Consider the following 18,546-nt stretch of genomic DNA (forward strand, 5'->3'; position numbering starts at 1 on the left):
AATCGGCGTTTTTGGATTTTCTACACGTTAACACATCTTTAATATTTAATTTGCGAATTTTTAAATAAACGATGATACAAATCAGAATAACTGTTAGAGTACAAATGATCGTAATGACAGTAACATTTTTCTTCACTTCAAAACTGCTCATACTTGTACTAAGCAGACTTTCTGTTTCTGTGCCATTGTGGAATAACTCTAAAAATTTAATAAAGAATATTATATAACAAACATGAGGTACATATTGGAGAAAAACAAACCACTTGTTTCTACTAGAAATTTCATTGGCTCTCCTAAACCTATTGAGTTTCCAGCCGAGAGGGACACATGATACGCTGTGCTGGCCGACAAACCTGACATCACCAAATTTCTCGTGTTACCTGAATTAACGTTTTCAAAGTAGTTGTTTGTAAAACAACAACGCAGTTATAAAAATTGTGAAAGAGACCTGTCTTGTTGAATAACAAGAAGCCAGATTCATTATTTGAAACACCATGGTAATCAAGTTTCCAGAAATCGATTTCTGGATCGTTTGAATTTATCTCTAATTGAATCACTATGTTCGTTGAATTTTTATCCAAAACCGTGAAATTGTGAGGTTGAAGAGGCAATTCTGTTATGTTATTCGTATTGTAAAATATCACAATAAGGGTGAATGTAATTAATATTTAATTAATTACATTATACATTTTTTAAAGTAAATTTTCAAAAACGTTCATCAAAATACTGACTGGCACGTACAAACTCAACAGAACTCGACTGGCTTCCGTGAGCATTTTTAGCCAGGCACGTATAGTTGCCGTATATCCATGGTTCGTTGCCCGCTGTCACTATCTGGATTTGATGATATATTATATATATTTATCAATATTATGTATATGTTCGCAAATGATATGTAAACGTTTTAATACATTCAAGATAATCAATATCAATAGAAAATCATCTTTGGCACTCTTGACTGTGCATAGGGCGTTAATGCATAAATGACAGTTCATCATAATGTTAAGTTACTAGGATAAGTACATTTAAATATATAGAAACGATCTCACATCCAGTTGGCTTTCAACGCTATGCTCCTTTCGTACTGTGAAAATGGTGAACATGCTGTTGTTGACGACCTCATGGCCGGCTCTTCTCCATTGGATTTTAGGCAGCGGGTTGCCATAAGCAGTGCAGTTGAAAGTCCTCTTTTGATGGGTTTTTCCGTAGTGAACAGGCGGCTCACATTTCAGCGATGGCATGGCTAAGATTTTTACAAATTTTGTGTCAATTGAGTTGAACAACTTTTAAAATATATGGTTTAATATCAACACTAACATTCAACAATTAGTTTAATAACAGTTGACACAGTTCCAGCTTCGTTACTGGCTTCACAAATGTACTCTCCTTCATGCCTCTTCTCGACTCTTTGTATCGTCAGTTTTGCCGTTTCGTAGCTTTCCACGGCATATTTTAAGCTCTGAATGAATTATTCAAATTTGGCAACTGTTGGATATTTTTAATTCGATCATTGTTTTAGGCAAGATATTTTGCATTGAGTGAATGTTTGTAATAAGACAAGATAATACAGATTGTTATAAAATATAAACAGTCATGAAAGGCACCTTGTTCAAATTTCCATTGAGCCATTTTACGACGGGGGTGGGACTGCCTGTTGATTCGCAGTTTAAAATGAGTGGAGCTCCTTCCAATATCTTGTACTGACTTGTCAGTTTCTTTATCACTGGTTTCGCTACAATTCATGAAGTATTTTGTACGAAAAATTTATAAGATGAATGAAATGATATTTTTATAACTTAATGAATGAAATGATATTTTTATAACTTGAAAAAATGAACAATTACAAAAGATGAAAGTGTGAGTTACATAATAATTTGACATCGATGTGAGCTTCCGACGTCCCTCTGCTGTTGCTGACCCTGCAGAAATACCTCCCTTCGTCAGACTCACCCATGTTCGCCACCTGGTACGTTGAACTGTTCTTCAATATTGATCTTTTCGCCATCAAGATGTCTGTTATTCTTTGCTCCTTTCACAAAATTCGTTTGTTAAGTTCCCATTGATTTTTTTTTATAGGTAGTGAAATTTGATCAACAGACATAATGCGCCAATTTTATTCTTTCGTATAATTGATTTTATCACATAATAATATTTTCTATTCATTCAACAAAAAGTTAAAAATTGCTTTTATTCTGTGAAATGTTGCTCTATTATTTTATCGTTATTGTGTTTTATATTACTTATCAATTAGACGATGCCAAATGTGTATGATGACGAAAAATTACTTTGAGCCATTCAAAAGTCAGCGGAGAACTGCCATCGGCCTGGCACGTCAGATGCAACATGGAACCACTGACCGACTTGTGCAGTGAACTTATTTGGATCTTCTCCGGAGGGTCTGAAAAGATAATTTGCATATAAATGGACGATGCTACGAAAATTGTTATTGTTTCTATTTTTAGAAACAAATCTTATAAAAATCATCAATGACTCATTCACTGTAATTCAAATTTTTAAGATGGCATTATGAAAACGTAATTTCCAAAAAAAACGGTGCAGATTAAACGGCTAAGCAATTATGTCATTTGTCTGCCCGCTCTTCTACTCCACCACTTACATAAATCTTTTTTGTACATCGTTCGTTCGTATGCGTGGGGTGTGTGTGTGTGTGTGTTGTGTGTACGATTTTTATGTACAGCAGATGATCTGTTCGCTTCGTTTGTTTTGATTCTCACTTCTCATAGATGTACAAACAACAAATTTATTTACATTGAAATTTACTTTGAAGATGTATGTCTATACTGTGTATACATAGGCGGACGTATAAGCTATACAAAAAACATGAATGTGTGCGCGCGCGATGTGTGTGTGCGCTATATGGGATAACAATGGATATATCATATCCATGGTGATAACATATAACATAAAAATTAAATTCTTCAAACGATAACTTGCATGCTCCATTTATCCTATTATGATGTCCGTCTTGCTTTATTTAATATACTTAATATTCAAATTAAACTTATGCAAGTAAAACAACAGTAATGTTAGGTATGATATACGTGAATGTTGATTGTGAATAAGATGATATTGATGTCGCTGATGACGACGACGATGATGATAACGATGATGATGATGATAACGATGATGATGATGTTAACGATGACGACGATGATGGTGATTTATTAACAAGGTTGCATATTTATTTGTTGTTAGCGGATGTCAAGTTTAATTAACATTCCTGTTCGAATTCAAAAGAATCTCTGAGAGAGAGAAAAAAAAAACCTCAATTTTATTGCATCGGAATAAAAAGAATTTTAATTTGAAAATATTTTAATTGTGAATTTATCAAATCACAGAATGCCCTTTATATAACCATCTCGACCCACATTTTGCTTAACACTGGTAAAACACATTATTTTAATTAATGGATTTGTAGAATTTTTGTAAAAATATATATTAATATATATTTATATATAAACAAACCTATTATTTTCTTTTTAATTTCGAAATGTTTATTCAACAACATAATAAATGTTATCACTGTTTTTATTACTTTTAAAGTAGCCAGGGGTCCCAGAAGACAGGATAAATGCCTTATCATTTTTCATGTTCCATTCATTCATCGCTGATCCGACCACGTTCCTTAAACCAACAAGTCGGCATTAATCATTCTCACATCTTCTTATCTATTTTTCATCAGATTATATATGATGGACCTCTAATTTTATTTTTATTTATTTCTTAGAGAGAGAAAAAAGAGAGAGAGAGGAAGAGAGAGAAAGAGAGCTAAACAAACACATGTTGATGATTTACACCCTGGCAACATTCATCTCACGAGTGCAATTAAATGTCATCTTCTTTCATTAATCAAACTTTATTTTTCTAAAAAATTTCCAAATATTATATTTGAATAAAAAACTTTTTTGCTCACGTGAATAATGCAAAATAATTACATGTTATACTGTTGTCTATATAACGATGTACATACATTTTCCCATGTAAACATGTTTATATATAATTATATACACATATTGTATATACATACATGTATGTTGTTGTTGCATGTATGTATAATTAATGTATATTTTTTATATCTGTATGTATGTCTGCATATTTGTTGTATGTATGCACCACATAGAGAGTATGAATTGCATTACACATGTTTGTTGTAATGCAATTCATACTCTTGTATGTTCAAGTGCTGCTTGTATTTTGTTTGTAAACATTCGTGGTTTATGACCCTGGCGTTGTGTGTGTGTGCGTGCGTGTGCGTGAGAGTTTGTGCGTGCGTGCTCATCTGTTGTTGTATGTTGTTGAATTAAAGGCACTATCTTGAAAACAAAGTTTGATTTAAAAAAAACTGAACTCTATTTTTTTTTATTCATTTTATTTGAAGTCATTAATTTGATGACTTTGTGACTATGTAAATATGAATAAATAAACTAGCATATATTTATAAGCTTAATTCGTTAAGCGAAAAAACCTTCATTGAATTGAAAAACCTCAGTGAATATTTGTTTCTGCAAACTCTTAACATAACTCCCGACAACTGTCGTTCTCTTTGGTCTTCCATAGGTCACGCGCTAACATTGTTTACATATCGTTTACTTGTAAAGAATTTTGTAGCGCATCAAATTCATGTAATAGATGATACGAATAATGAATTGGTTCATTTTTCAAAGGAAAATACACCACAATCACAAAAAATAAATTAATACAAGAAGATTTTAGCGTGTAATTTGAATTTGTGCGGAAAAAATCATTCATACAAAACTAAAAAAAACTGTATTATATAACCTACAATGAAAAACAGCAAAAAAAAACAATATACAAAAAATCGTTGTCGTCAACGACATCAACAACAACATCAACAACAACATCAACAACAACTTCAACAAAAACATCGAGAATTTGTAAATTTTGAGCAAGTCATCGCAAGAGTTATAAAAGAAAACAAAATGTCACATCTGACGTCAGTGAAGATTTGAGAGTAATTGAGGTCATGTGAGGTCACGTGAGCATGTTCCACGCTTCTCATTGGATGGTGAACAGTTGCTATTGCAGGCATCATTAACCCTTCAAGAATCTTTCCTTGTATATATCCACTTTTTCATGACTATTTCTTTCTACATTGATGTGTTTAAGTATAAATTTTTTACGTATTTCTGTGTTTGTGCGTGTGTGTGTTTGTGCGTGTGTTTGTGTGTGTGTGTCTATGTGATTGTTTGCTGTGCCTAAAAGTTTGATTACGATAAAAAAAGTTTCAAAGGGAAACTGCTCTAAGATTTATTTGTTTCATTTCCTTTATTACTTCATTCTCGTTCTATTTCAATGTAAATGTTTCGTGTGAAAAACCACTTTGAAAGTTTATTGTGCAATTGAAATGCATTACCAGGAAAAGTTTTCAGTTCTAAAATTTTTACTTTCAAAAACACACGCAGAGAAAGAGAGAGTAGAAAACTTACAGAGAACTCTGACTTGGACCATTTTTGTTCTGAACGTGCCCAGAGATTCGATGGTCACTTTGCACTCGTACATACCCGCATCTTTCTTCGAGACTCTCTTCAGCAACAAGCTTCCATCTTTTTTCAGCGTATATCTACCTGGATTGACTGTTAATAAATTTAAAATATCTTAAAACTTCGAAACCAAACAATTTTTTTCCAACAATTAACGATTGGTGTAATATAAATTTCTCCACAAGTGGCAACATCATTAATGAAATTTATTAGTTACTATCTCAAAAACATTTTATTTGGTCAAAAATTTAATTCAGACATTACATTAGAAGTCCGTTGCACGTTTCAATGAGGCCGTGACTGGAAACAATAAAGAGCATTGAAACGCTTCGCATGTTTACTAGACGATGGATGACATAGTTTGAGGAACATCTCTTCCTAACTCGACTCAACTCAAACACAATCTTGAGTAGTGCGACGCTACAGCATTTGTCGAACAAAAGTTTGATCACAGTAAGGAATGTGTAGAAGCAGTTCTACGCTGGCTAAAGTTGCATGATGAAAAGTCAAAAAAAATATCCTACCATGTTTGTTGATGATAGTGCCATTAAACTTCCAGGTGATGGTTGGGAGCAGGTTGGTTTGCACCTTGCAGTTCAGTTGAACGTTTTCGCCAGCGTTCACTTCTTTCGTGGGATCATCAGCGCCGGTGAATGTGATGTCGTCTGGTCATACGGGATTAAAGCAATCAGGAAATGAATACAGACATTATATTAATTGCTATATAAACACACACGCTCGCGATAATAACATTTTTATAACAACAACTCATGTTTATGATCTTCAATCTTTGCCTGTGTCAAAAAACAAAAATGAATAACCACCAATACATCGCACTCACTATGAAGATAAATTCACAATTCTTACACCTACAGTGTACGCATTAGGCATTGAACTGATCACATGCTATTTACTTTACGTGTTTAAGACTAAAAACCAAATACAATGCATAACAAATAAAGATAAATGAGCATAAAATTGCACTCTATACAAATGAGATTAACCGTTAACCAAACTTGAGAAAATAATTCACATAAACACAAAAAGAAAACTGGAACCAATGACCTACCCAGCACATAAACACGGAGATACTTTTCCTCTGTGAGGTCGGCCCAGGTTAATGCACATTTGTAGAGGCCCGCTTGCTCCGTGCTTATGTTGCTTATGTACAACTTTACTGTGTAAACGTCTGGTCGCTCTATTCTCAGTCTGGTCATTTTAATTAATCCAGATTTTAAAATAATTCCATGCTAAATTAATTTCATGCTTACAAGTTGCATTTTATGTTAGATGTTATTATATTTAATTTTTAAAGTCAATTTTTTGTTGTCTGCATAAACTTTAAAATGGTTTAAAGAAAATTAGTGAGATGCGTTGGCTGTTTGCGACATCTGTTGCAGCTGATTTTTTTTTTAAATTCCATTTTATTACTCATGGCTCTTGGACGACGGACAATTACAAACACAACCTCAACCTGCCAGCTTGCTACTGCTGTGTTGCTTGGCTCAACATCAAATGAGTCTTATATTCTTTTCAAATTTTATTTCAAAACATTCTTTGAATGCATTTTTAATCCATTGCATTGTTTTTGATAATACATTGCTAATGCTAGTGATAAAATTATATAATTACCATTCATTCATTCATTCATTCATTCATTCATTCATTCATTCATTCATTCATTCATTCATTCATTCATTCATTCATTCATTCATTCATTCATTCATTCATTCATTCATTCATTCATCCATTTTATTACTCATGGCTCTTGGACGACGGACAATTACAAACACAACCTCAACCTGCCAGCTTGCTACTGCTGTGTTGCTTGGCTCAACATCAAATGAGTCTTATATTCTTTTCAAATTTTATTTCAAAACATTCTTTGAATGCATTTTTAATCCATTGCATTGTTTTTGATAATACATTGCTAATGCTAGTGATAAAATTATATAATTACCATTCATTCATTCATTCATTCATTCATTCATTCATTCATTCATTCATTCATTCATTCATTCATTCATTCATTCATTCATTCATTCATTCATTCATTCATTCATTCATTCATTCATTCATTCATTCATTCATTCATTCATTCATTCATTCATTCATTCATTCATTCATTCATTCATTCATTCATTCATTCATTCATTCATTCATTCATTCATTCATTCATTCATTCATTCATTCATTCATTCATTCATTCATTCATTCATTCATTCATTCATTCATTCATTCATTCATTCATTCATTCATTCATTCATTCATTCATTCATTCATTCATTCATTCATTCATTCATTCATTCATTCATTCATTCATTCATTCATTCATTCATTCATTCATTCATTCATTCATTCATTCATTCATTCATTCATTCATTCATTCATTCATTCATTCATTCATTCATTCATTCATTCATTCATTCATTCATTCATTCATTCATTCATTCATTCATTCATTCATTCATTCATTCATTCATTCATTCATTCATTCATTCATTCATTCATTCATTCATTTATTAGTCCATCTATCCATTCATTCACTCATTCTTTCAACTTTTAATTTCCAATATCTCTAAATTAAACTGCTTCGGAATTAGGAACAAACCTTGCAGAGTGTTGTTCGATGACGTCACCCTTGCTATCGTGCCAGTAGAGATGAGGCATTCCTCTCTTGCTCTTCCTGGCCATCACCGGATCTCCTGCGTGCACGTGGCAGGTCAGCACGAGATTGGAGTGTAAATATTCCGTTTGTGGTTCGGACGGTGTCAATATCAGTGAAGGTTCTGTAGTACCTATGTCGTTATCGTCGTCGTCGTTGTTGTTGTTGTTGCTGCTGTTGTTGTTGTCTTCGCGGTTGTCATCATCGATTTCGTTTATCTTGTTGTTTCTACTTCTTGAGTTCTCATTTTTTCTGACGTTTTCATTCTCGATCGTCTGTGCGATGAAGTCCCCTGGAAGTATGGGTGCGTAGAGAGAAATTCAAAAGATTTAAAAGAATTCTTGATGTTGATAAAATCGAAACAAATTTGTACCATCAAGACATTGATGCCTATTTATATTTCCATTTAATTTGTTTTAAAAATAAATTGCTAAAGTATACAATGAGTTTTCGATCTAAAAAAATTAACAAAGTTTAGCAAAACAATGAAATTGTTTGATAAATCAAAAATAGCAAATGAAATTAAATTGAGTATGTCCAGTGCCCGCATATAAAACCAATAACCCATCAACTTCGGGACTTGGGAGAGTGAGTGGCCCAAATGAGCGGCTGGTCCCTTTAACCGATTTCTACCACACAAACATCATTTAATTATTTAAGGAAAGCATTTAGCCATGGCTGCCATAGCTAAATGGTAACAAATATATGGTCCGTGGTGGCTTTGTGTTCTAACATTGATTGCATTCTAATATAACATATCGCAAGGCAAGACAGCAGAATAAATGATTTTATTAAAAAAATTAATTTTCCGATTTTATTCAAAAAATTAATTCTCCGAACAAAATATTATTTGTTTTAAAGTCTTCATCATTCTTGCCTGAACATCAACAAATCTAGCGTTAGTTCAATTCTTTTAATCGTTTTGATTTTCTTCAAACGTGAATGTAATTATTGAAATAACGTATGGTGCAATAACACGTTAACAGTTTGTCATTTTGAAATTAGCATTATAGCAGTTAGAGCAGGAGAAATAAAAATAAAAGTTTGTTCATGAATCTCAATTTGCGTAGTAGAGGATCGTTGGTGCTGCTGGTTTGTCTGCGGTGGAGTGATACTGATAAATTGCATCAATGATGATTCAATACATAAGCCGCAAAATTTCGCAAAGGATATTTTTTTGATGGTTGTCATCGTTAAAATTTTATTAGCTGGTGATGGAGGAAATTACCAGCAACAGTTTTTTTCTAAATAAATGAAAAATTCTTTAAATTTTATGTTTCATGTTTAATGATTGTTGACATTTGGTTTTCCACGCTTCATGTCGATCAGGCGTCAATACGCATTTTCATTTGCCTCACCGCGTTACGTCAGGTCAATCCTAACTGAAACATTTAAACGAATTATGATAAATTTAAAAAGTTCAGTCATTAATGTTCATCGTATATACATACAAAGACGTTATTGTTATTTTGAAATGATCAAACTATGCATATCTAACCTCATGTATGCCTCTGCTTATTTTTATTTATTAAAACGCCACTGCATGTTAGCGGCCCATTAGTAGATTGCTTCTAATGTTGCGTATGTGTATGCATGACACGGCTTCAAATACAGTTTTGTGTAAATATCTGCGTGTACATGGAATCCTAATTTTAAGGTTTATATCTGTGTTTACTTTTGTGCACAACGGCGTCTATGTTTGTAGATAGGTACTTGTAACTGAGCGTATATAGTGCAGTACATGCGTGTATGAACGCTTTCATGAATCATCGCGTACGTGGAAGAACGCCAGACCATGTCGGCTCGTATTGCTTGCGTACGAACAAACGTGTACATACGCGCGTTACATGTACATACGCGCGTATGTACCTGCGAGAAGTGCACGCCTGAGTTTGTTGGTGTTTGTACGACGACCCTTTCATAAAACTCGTTCTCATGTTTCAGCTTTTGTAAGCTGGTTGACATGTTTGCCTGAGTGAGGATGTGTAAGCATGCAATGCCGTCGAGTCGGGTCATGTTTCGAAAACGAATGCATCAAAAAAAGTAATAATATTTCTTTTTTGATCTAAGTGAATTGCTCGAGGATTAACAATTTGAAATAAAAATTAAAAATTGTTGTTTAATTGACCGAAAAAAATTTCATTCCCAGTTGTTCAGTGCATGGTTCAAACCACATACAAACCTCATTACAACAATCTCTATCGAAAGAGACATTTTTTCAAATTTTTTATTCACGGTAGCAAAATAAATTGGAAGCACTTTTTTGTGAGTGTATTCCACAATTTTAAAAAACAAGGTAAAAAGAACTTGATGAAAATGTAACGTAACAATAAAAAACTTGCTAAGTAGCCCCCATTTGCACATCAACTCAAATGAATGCAATGCCTGATATCATCTATGGTTTAATTTAAATGTTCGCTGCTGAACTGGAGTAAACAGAACGAATGCAGATGGCAATTGCATTGATTGCAATGTCAACATAGAATCTGGGAGTGAGTCCATATAATAGTCACGCATTAACAATTCTACCTTAGTCAAATGCCAGTAAAGAATACTATATACTGTAGTTGCTTACTAGCTTACTAATCGAAACTTTGAATAGTGTATTGTATATCTATCTAGCAGATAAACTTCGATTTTTTCTTAAAAGTTTTTTCAAACAGACATTAAACACTATACTATGCAACAGCATTCAATATGTGCAGATGTGTAGTTTGAATTTTGCTGTTGTTTAATGAAGCTTTTTGAAAATTTGTTTTACAACCAGATATTATTTCAACAGTAACATCATGTGATCGACTTTATTAAAGTGTTTTTTTGTTTTACTTGTTTCCCTATACTTCCTAAGGCTGTGCATTTTGTAAAAGAAAAAAGATGGAATGAAATTAATAAAAACAGCTAAATCGAAGCCAACCTGACGAGATGATCATCTGTGTGGTTATACAGCACCACCACCACCAACAACAACACAAAAGTAGCCAGGAGATAGGCGTTTGCATTTTCCAGTCATTTAATAAAAAATATTTTTTATCGATGATTGAAAGAGTTATCCAATGTTTAGATTTAATTTAAATTTATTCTCGCTTATTCGTTCATCTTAATTTTAAAATCTAAATTTAAATATCGACTAATCCCAAGTTTAAATATATATATATCGATATATTCTAGAATTTACAGTAACTAATCCGATACAAGCTTGTATGTTATTGCAGTAATAAACGAAATCAACTGTTCGCGAAGCGAAAATTCAAGCTGGAAATCAGGCGAGCATCATTTATGAATGGAAAGAGTCATTGAACGTGTGAGTGTATATGCGGACATAACCATGCATCCGTACGTACATATACTCATTCGTTCATAAGTCTTCATAGAAAATTTGAAACTTTTCTACAGGTGCATGCACAAAAGCTACACATATATTGATACCACTATACTTAAAGTTTATGTTTAAACATACCAACACGGTTATATATACCGCATTAATTATTGTTATTCTTTTTAATTTTATATAATTATTTATTGTATATATATATATATATACAATAATAAACTGTGTATATATATATATATATATATATATATATATATATATATATACAGTGGCGGATTTATGGCCCTGGAAGTTTTATAATAAAAGTCAGAAAAAGTATCGTTTTATGTGTAAAATCGACCAAAAATTGAACTTGATAAGCAAAAAAAGATGGAATGTTAAGAGGAATCATCACTTGGTCAATTTTTATTTAGTGTGATTTCTTTTCTTTTGCTATAATTTTGATTTTTTAAAAGATTCGTCAAAAAACAAGCGGCAATGGTTTTTATGTTAACAGCAAATATTCATTTTAACATTTTAAATAATGATTTCCTCTGCTAAACAAACATTTAATAAATTATGATAATTTTGCACTGATGAGCACCGTGAATAGAAATGATTTTTAATAGAAGCCGTGCTTTAGGAATTGAACCAGAGCAGCCAGAGCCACAGTTGATTTGTGGCAGAGACAGGCATCTCCAATCATCTTCTCCTCGCGTTTCACTCGTTTACTTCTTCCACCACGATCTTCTTGTTCCCGCTGGTTCGAAATTGTTACTTGGTCTTCTTCATCTGAATAGGTATGAATATGATTTGCTTTAATTTTTTTAAGTATCATATGATGTTGTTCATTTTTTGTTATTTTCTTATTTATCCAAATTTAAATATTTTAAAATGAAAATTTCAAAAACCATCGCTTTTGTCATCAAACCAGCACCCAAGTTTCTTATTCTGCCATGAAAGGATCTTTTGAATGTATCTGTATTTGAAGAAATTTTTGTAACCCACCATACCACAGAATGCAGCTGTTTGGAAGATGGAAAAGGAATATTCTTACGAAATGTTTTTATGTGCGTGTGCGCGTGTGATCGTGCATAAAAAAGATTAGCTAAACCTTGCTCCATGAATATGTCTTGATATTCGAGTTGAAAGTTCAACTTCTTATCAATGTGCTCGTACTCGGTGTATATGTTGGCACAAAATTCGTCAATCTTCATTCCTGGGTAGCTGTTTGGGCTGTCTGGCAGGCAGTCATTCTGATGAGACAATCAGAGGAAATATAAATTTCAAACTTCTTTACATACTTTTTTTGTACCATGTCAACAATTAACTCATTTCAATATTACTGAACGCGTTAATACAATTCCCAGAGTTATTTTACGCAACATATTTCATGACTCAAGACAACGTAGACCTAGACTTGTAGACCAAAAATTTCGTATAATTAAACGTGGTATTTTAGAATGAATAATTGTTTTTTGAGGTTTGTTGAGCAAATGTTGTTTGAGTTGGCTCACATTTATTTTTCATCTATAATCTCTAAATTCTTCCTATTTTTTCTTACAATTTTTTTTATCTAAATCTACCACTAAAATAGACTCTGATATATGAGGTAGCAGCTCATCATCTAATTGACATCCAACTCGCACACCACCGATCCATGCATCAGCCGCAGTACCAACTGACCATGATGGCGATCAGGAAGTAGAAGAGTTGATGCGTTAGCATGTAGAGTATCGCACCTGGAAAGGTCATCATGTCCCAACACTTCTTCGAGATGCGACATCTTTTGAAATTGAAAAGATTTGGTGCGTAAATTAAATGCATTTAATGTTATCGGATAAATAATTACATTTATATATTTGTTAATTTACAATATATATATATATATATAATTATATATATATGTATAATTATATATATGTATATATATATATATATATATATATGTTTGAAACCATTAAACATTTTAAATAATATCAACAGTCTCTTATATCTTGACCGAATATAAATATGGACAGCTGAAGTTTGTGTAAACAAAACGACATGATATTTTGTAAGAATTATTAAGGATTAACGCATGATTAGATTATAAGCATTGACTGTCTTGTATTTACTTGGGCTCGTTGATGAGCAGACCTATGCAGTTGTCGGATTGTTTTTCATTGATCCGTCTCATTGGTTTGGTGGGTTTCATGAAAAGAGATTCATCGATGGAGCGTGGTGTGTCGTTAAAGATCCATGATGTTTGCAGCAGATTTCCTATCTCTGCTCGTTCATTTGAAAATTTTCATTTCGGATTGTTAATTTTATTTTGATTTATAGCATATGACTACAATTTAATACTCTAGAATTAAATTTCTTCAAAAGTTCAAAAGTCTTGCAAACAATAAATACCTTTAGTAATAATTTAAAAAAAAATGTTTTTGAAACCCTAAACAAAATGATTAAAGCTATACTTTCAAAGTATTTGGGTTCGTTGACGCTGTCGTGGGGAATGGCTGAGTCGATAATAGATCTACATTGTTCGATCATTCTAGCGATTTTTTCCAAAGTTTCGTCATAAGTTTGGTTGGTGTTTATTTGTTTGATCACATCCCGCACTCTAAAGAGTTGATCTGTTTTCAGATGGAAAATTTGTCTATTTAAAATTTAGAGGAAAGAATTTCAATTAACCAATAGATTCATCAAATGTCAGACTAAAGCCTGAGTTGATTGCACAAATTAATTAAAAGAACAAGCAAGATAAATGAATTACATTTTCAGAATTTAAATTTACGTGTTTAATGTTTTTCAGAATTTTAGCAAACAAGCTTAAACGTGTTTTTATAATTTCAAATTCAAAACTAAAAAATGTTTCTAAAAGTGACTTTACAGTAAATTCGATTGAAAACAATGGATAGAATCACAAATCATGTAACTACGCGAACAAGCCATTTCAAAATTTTCAAGTACATAAATTTCTCAAACACAATCAATCAAGTTTCCAAGCGGATGAATCAGAACGACACATGAACGCAACGCAACGACATGGCGTAGTTTACATAATTTAATTAAATGTTTCTAAAAAAGAAGAACGTGCGTGTGCATTTCGTTTATATTTTTCCATATAATAATGCTTCTGCTGTGATTATCAGGCACCTTGTGCGAAACAAATTAAAAAATTACATTTTAAAATATTCAATAAAAATCAACATTATTAAGTTTTTTTTATAAAATCCATTTAGGGTGTTAGCTCTATGTTAGAAATGATATTTCTATCTCGCTGATAAGGCGGCAATCGTATTTCTGCGAAAGATTCGACGAATAAAAGTGCCAACGTTTACAGCCAGCACTGCCTACTCGTTGAATATTGCAATTTCAGAAGTAATATCAACGAACACAAAAACAAATTACATCGCATCCGTCCAATATTGAATTTTCGTGCACTATTAACTATGCACAATAAATACAACCACCAAAAATAGATAGGAAATAAATAATAGCCCATCACAACACCCCTCTTGCAATGTTACTCTTAAAAATATATGTCCTTAACCAAAACCTCATCTACCTTCAAAAAATATCGGCGACCCCATCAACTATCTTTTTTAAACAATACATCTAAATATATCCAACGTCATTTAAACTTAAGCTGTGATCATTTTAACATCTGCCATGGTCATTCAAATGAAAAGGTAATTTGCATATACAAATATCAATATTATAAAAATTCTGGTAAGATTAATTTTTAAATAAATTTTTAAAATAATGTTCATGAAGTCAGTTGAGGAATCAAACTATAGTTCTTGAATGAATCTAACGTTAAACGAGATGCAATTGCTTCATTACATTATCAACAATTTGTGTTACATCACTATTAAAAAAGCCACAAACTTCTTGATGTCAGATATGGTCATTTAATTTAGATATTTAATTCAGTAAAACATTTATAAAATTAGAAAATATCTGAAAAAAATTTATATAATTTTAAACATAAAAAATTTGCGACATTTTTTTTATAAGTTTTCCAGCGTTTGAACAATGCAAGTGGAGATTCAAGATGACATGACTATTCTAAAAAATACCAAAACAATTTAAAAAAAATGGTCTATCAAAGTTAACCAACCGTAGACCATCCTAACTCCAATCAGTGCATCCAGGTTGACACTTTCCACGTGTTCCTCCATAAACCACAGGCCGGCCTTCATACTCTCCAGTATTGCGTTCGTTAGTTTTGGCCGATTTGTCAGCGAGTAACCGCCAGCAGCCCTCATATTCGCGTTAAAATTGATGCCAGATAGTATCAAAAACATAAAAACTTTAACTGAAGACATTACCTCTAATGATGAGACTAACCAATTAAATTAGAAAATAAACAAAATCTACGAAAAAATTAACTATATTAAACACTACTAATTTTAAAACTAATAAATCCACTGCTTTTAAACGGTTTACTTGCCTATATATGTACGTAATATGTATGCAATATATACATATATATATATATATACATATATATAATATATATAATCTATATAAACATATATAATCTATATATACATATATATAATATATATAATCAGAATAAACATAATAGTTTTGAGTATTATATTCATAGGTGATTCAAGTGTTGGTAAATAACGCCGATGAAAGATTATTACCTCAAAGTGATTTATTCAGTAATTATTTTAATAATAAGTCTTTTTGATAATTGTGCTAACGTGTTGTGATGTTGTGAGTCAGCCGGCGATGTTCTTTAATGGTGCGTAATTTTATGAAAGTTTTGATTATAACGAGTTAAAATGACTTGGTCATAATGAGTTAACACTCTAAATTAACACATGTATCGCTCGTATGCTACACTTCACAATTTCCACATAGGTGGAAACATTTGCATGTAGCAAACACCAAACGTACGACGAACGTATGTCAGAAATCATTGAATTATGCAATTATTACCTTTGCGCCACAAAACATTAAGTTAGGAGTACAATTTCTAAGGCCGATGTTTCTGTTACCACCGTTGTAGGCGTTTGGATTGGAAGACCTTACCAAGGGATTGAAGGTCGACTTGGACCAAGATTTGATTTGTGATTCTCTCATTCTCTGCAATATTCTCTCACACATGTTCGATTTGGTAGTATCGGTGGCTATCTCTGGACTGGATGATGTGTATGTATGTATGTATGTGTGTGTGTGTGTGTGTGTGTGTGTGTGTGTGTGTGTTTGTGTGTGTGTGTGTGTGTGAGAGAGAGTCTGTGTGTGTGTACGTTCGCATGATTCAATCATTGTCGACCAATTAATACTATGGTGTTTGTTGTTTTATTTTTTTTGCTAGTTTTTTTCTGCTAGATTTCTAATAATCGTCAATTAAAAACGTTGAAAATTAACAAATTTGCATCAATCATCAAATAATTCGTAAATTTTAATCAAAATCTCTTCTTTCGACTGATCAAACCTTCCTACTATTACAATATAATTTTTTAATTCTTTCTACACCTGTTTATTTTAAAATATTAAAAAAATTTATAAAAAAAAGTTAAATGCTTTTCAATTTTTAAATAACCTACATGTTGACAATTTGTTATACAAACAAAAAATTTTAAAAATCGACACCAACATGAACATTCAACCACAAAAAAACTTTCTGTAAACTGTGCGTCACAGATAGTTTACAAGGGTTTACGAAATTTTGATATTTGTTGAGCGATGAGAAAACTAAAAGAAATTATTTAAAAATTAATCTTCAGCTAAAAAAATATTGACAGTATCTATTAAAATTAAAGGTCTTTAATCACACTAACTATAGGGCTAATAGGTGTTATTATGTTATTACTGTCATTAAATTAGGGCAGTAGAGGCGCAATATGTGTAAAAAAACGATGAATATTAAGCATTTTCATGATTGCCTGTTGCATTTCAAACCATATAAAAGCAGGCTGTTAATTTTTCGTTATCTATTTTCTACTAACAGTTTTGTAAATCATTTCTTTAAAAATTAAAATTATCTTTGTCACAAAAATTTCGGACATTGCATTTGTTAGGATATTTAAAGATTAGGCTGTTGTTGTTTTTTTTATAATGCAAGAGGTGTGGAAAGAAATATGATGGAGTGGCTGGGCAGCTATAATGAGATTGTTTCGCGTAAATATTTAATAACTAGCCTATGAATTTTTCAGAACTTAATTTTGTTATCCGTTCATGTTAAACTGCTCTTAAAATTATTTTTTTATTTAATAAAAAAAATATTATAATCTACAAAGGAGTAATTGCAAAACTCTTCTAAAGTACAAATACATTGGAATCTATATATAATATCCTTAAGACGACCACCAAACTATGGAGTAGACTCACGATGCACGTAAAAATTGGAGCTATAAACAGTCATATGAAAGAGAAACACAAAACTAAAATCTTGGACAACAATGTTGAAATCTTATCTTACATAACAGTAACAATCATTATAATTTACGACTAGCCGAATCAATGCTCAAATACTCATAGAACAAAAACATCAATATTCAACAATCCTTCCCACAAATAAATTTAGAAACAGAGGAATCATTGATAATGATGACACGTAAAAGTGTCACACTGATCGTAATAACTAAATAAACGACCGTTAAGTATTCACATTAAACAAAGAATAAACAATGTAGAGGCACAGGATATAATATAATATACATGAGTCTTCGGCCACATGCACAACGTATCAATTTGAACACTGAAGATGGCATAGGAATACCGATAAAGCTTTTTTGTTCTATTATGCCTAAAATAAATATAAAATTTTGGCTTTGAACTCAAGAAACTTGATAATGATTTACGAACTACCGTTAAAAAAAATCGAAAAATTAAAGAGGAAGCTAACTAACGCGGAACATGCTGTGGTTTTCATCAATAATTGCATTTCTGACAGTTTTAATATTATATATATATATATATATATATATATATATAGATTTGAAACTTTAAAAAATAAGTATAAATAATTAGCATTAGCCTACATACAGGCAAGCATAAACATCCATACATACACAGGTTACAATGTACAGACATTCATGTAC

General features: G+C 31.9%; 2 protein-coding genes across 2 annotated transcripts; both read right to left on the bottom strand.

The window, feature by feature from the left end:
• Positions 1-6,046: 6,046 nt before the first annotated feature.
• On the bottom strand, positions 6,047-11,442 carry HELRODRAFT_188643 (hypothetical protein; the record flags this gene model as incomplete). The annotated part of the gene is made up of 4 exons (XM_009021430.1): positions 11,102-11,442; positions 8,134-8,479; positions 6,592-6,731; positions 6,047-6,187 (listed from the first exon to the last, which is right to left on the bottom strand). Coding segments are annotated over exons 1-4 (711 nt in total), but the record flags the coding sequence as incomplete, so codon positions are not given.
• A 356-nt stretch (positions 11,443-11,798) lies between these two features.
• Positions 11,799-18,428, bottom strand: HELRODRAFT_184982 (hypothetical protein). Its single transcript, XM_009021431.1, has 10 exons — positions 18,355-18,428; positions 16,605-16,640; positions 16,034-16,580; positions 15,606-15,996; positions 13,957-14,115; positions 13,615-13,765; positions 13,184-13,283; positions 12,612-12,753; positions 12,409-12,522; positions 11,799-12,289 (listed from the first exon to the last, which is right to left on the bottom strand). Exons 4-10 carry the CDS (start codon positions 15,811-15,813, stop codon positions 12,120-12,122), a joined length of 1,044 nt encoding a protein of 347 aa, XP_009019679.1. The 5' UTR covers positions 15,814-15,996; positions 16,034-16,580; positions 16,605-16,640; positions 18,355-18,428; the 3' UTR covers positions 11,799-12,119.
• Between the last annotated feature and the right edge of the window lie 118 nt (positions 18,429-18,546).

Source organism: Helobdella robusta (assembly GCF_000326865.2).
Source record: "Helobdella robusta unplaced genomic scaffold HELROscaffold_3, whole genome shotgun sequence".
NCBI lineage: Eukaryota > Metazoa > Annelida > Clitellata > Rhynchobdellida > Glossiphoniidae > Helobdella > Helobdella robusta.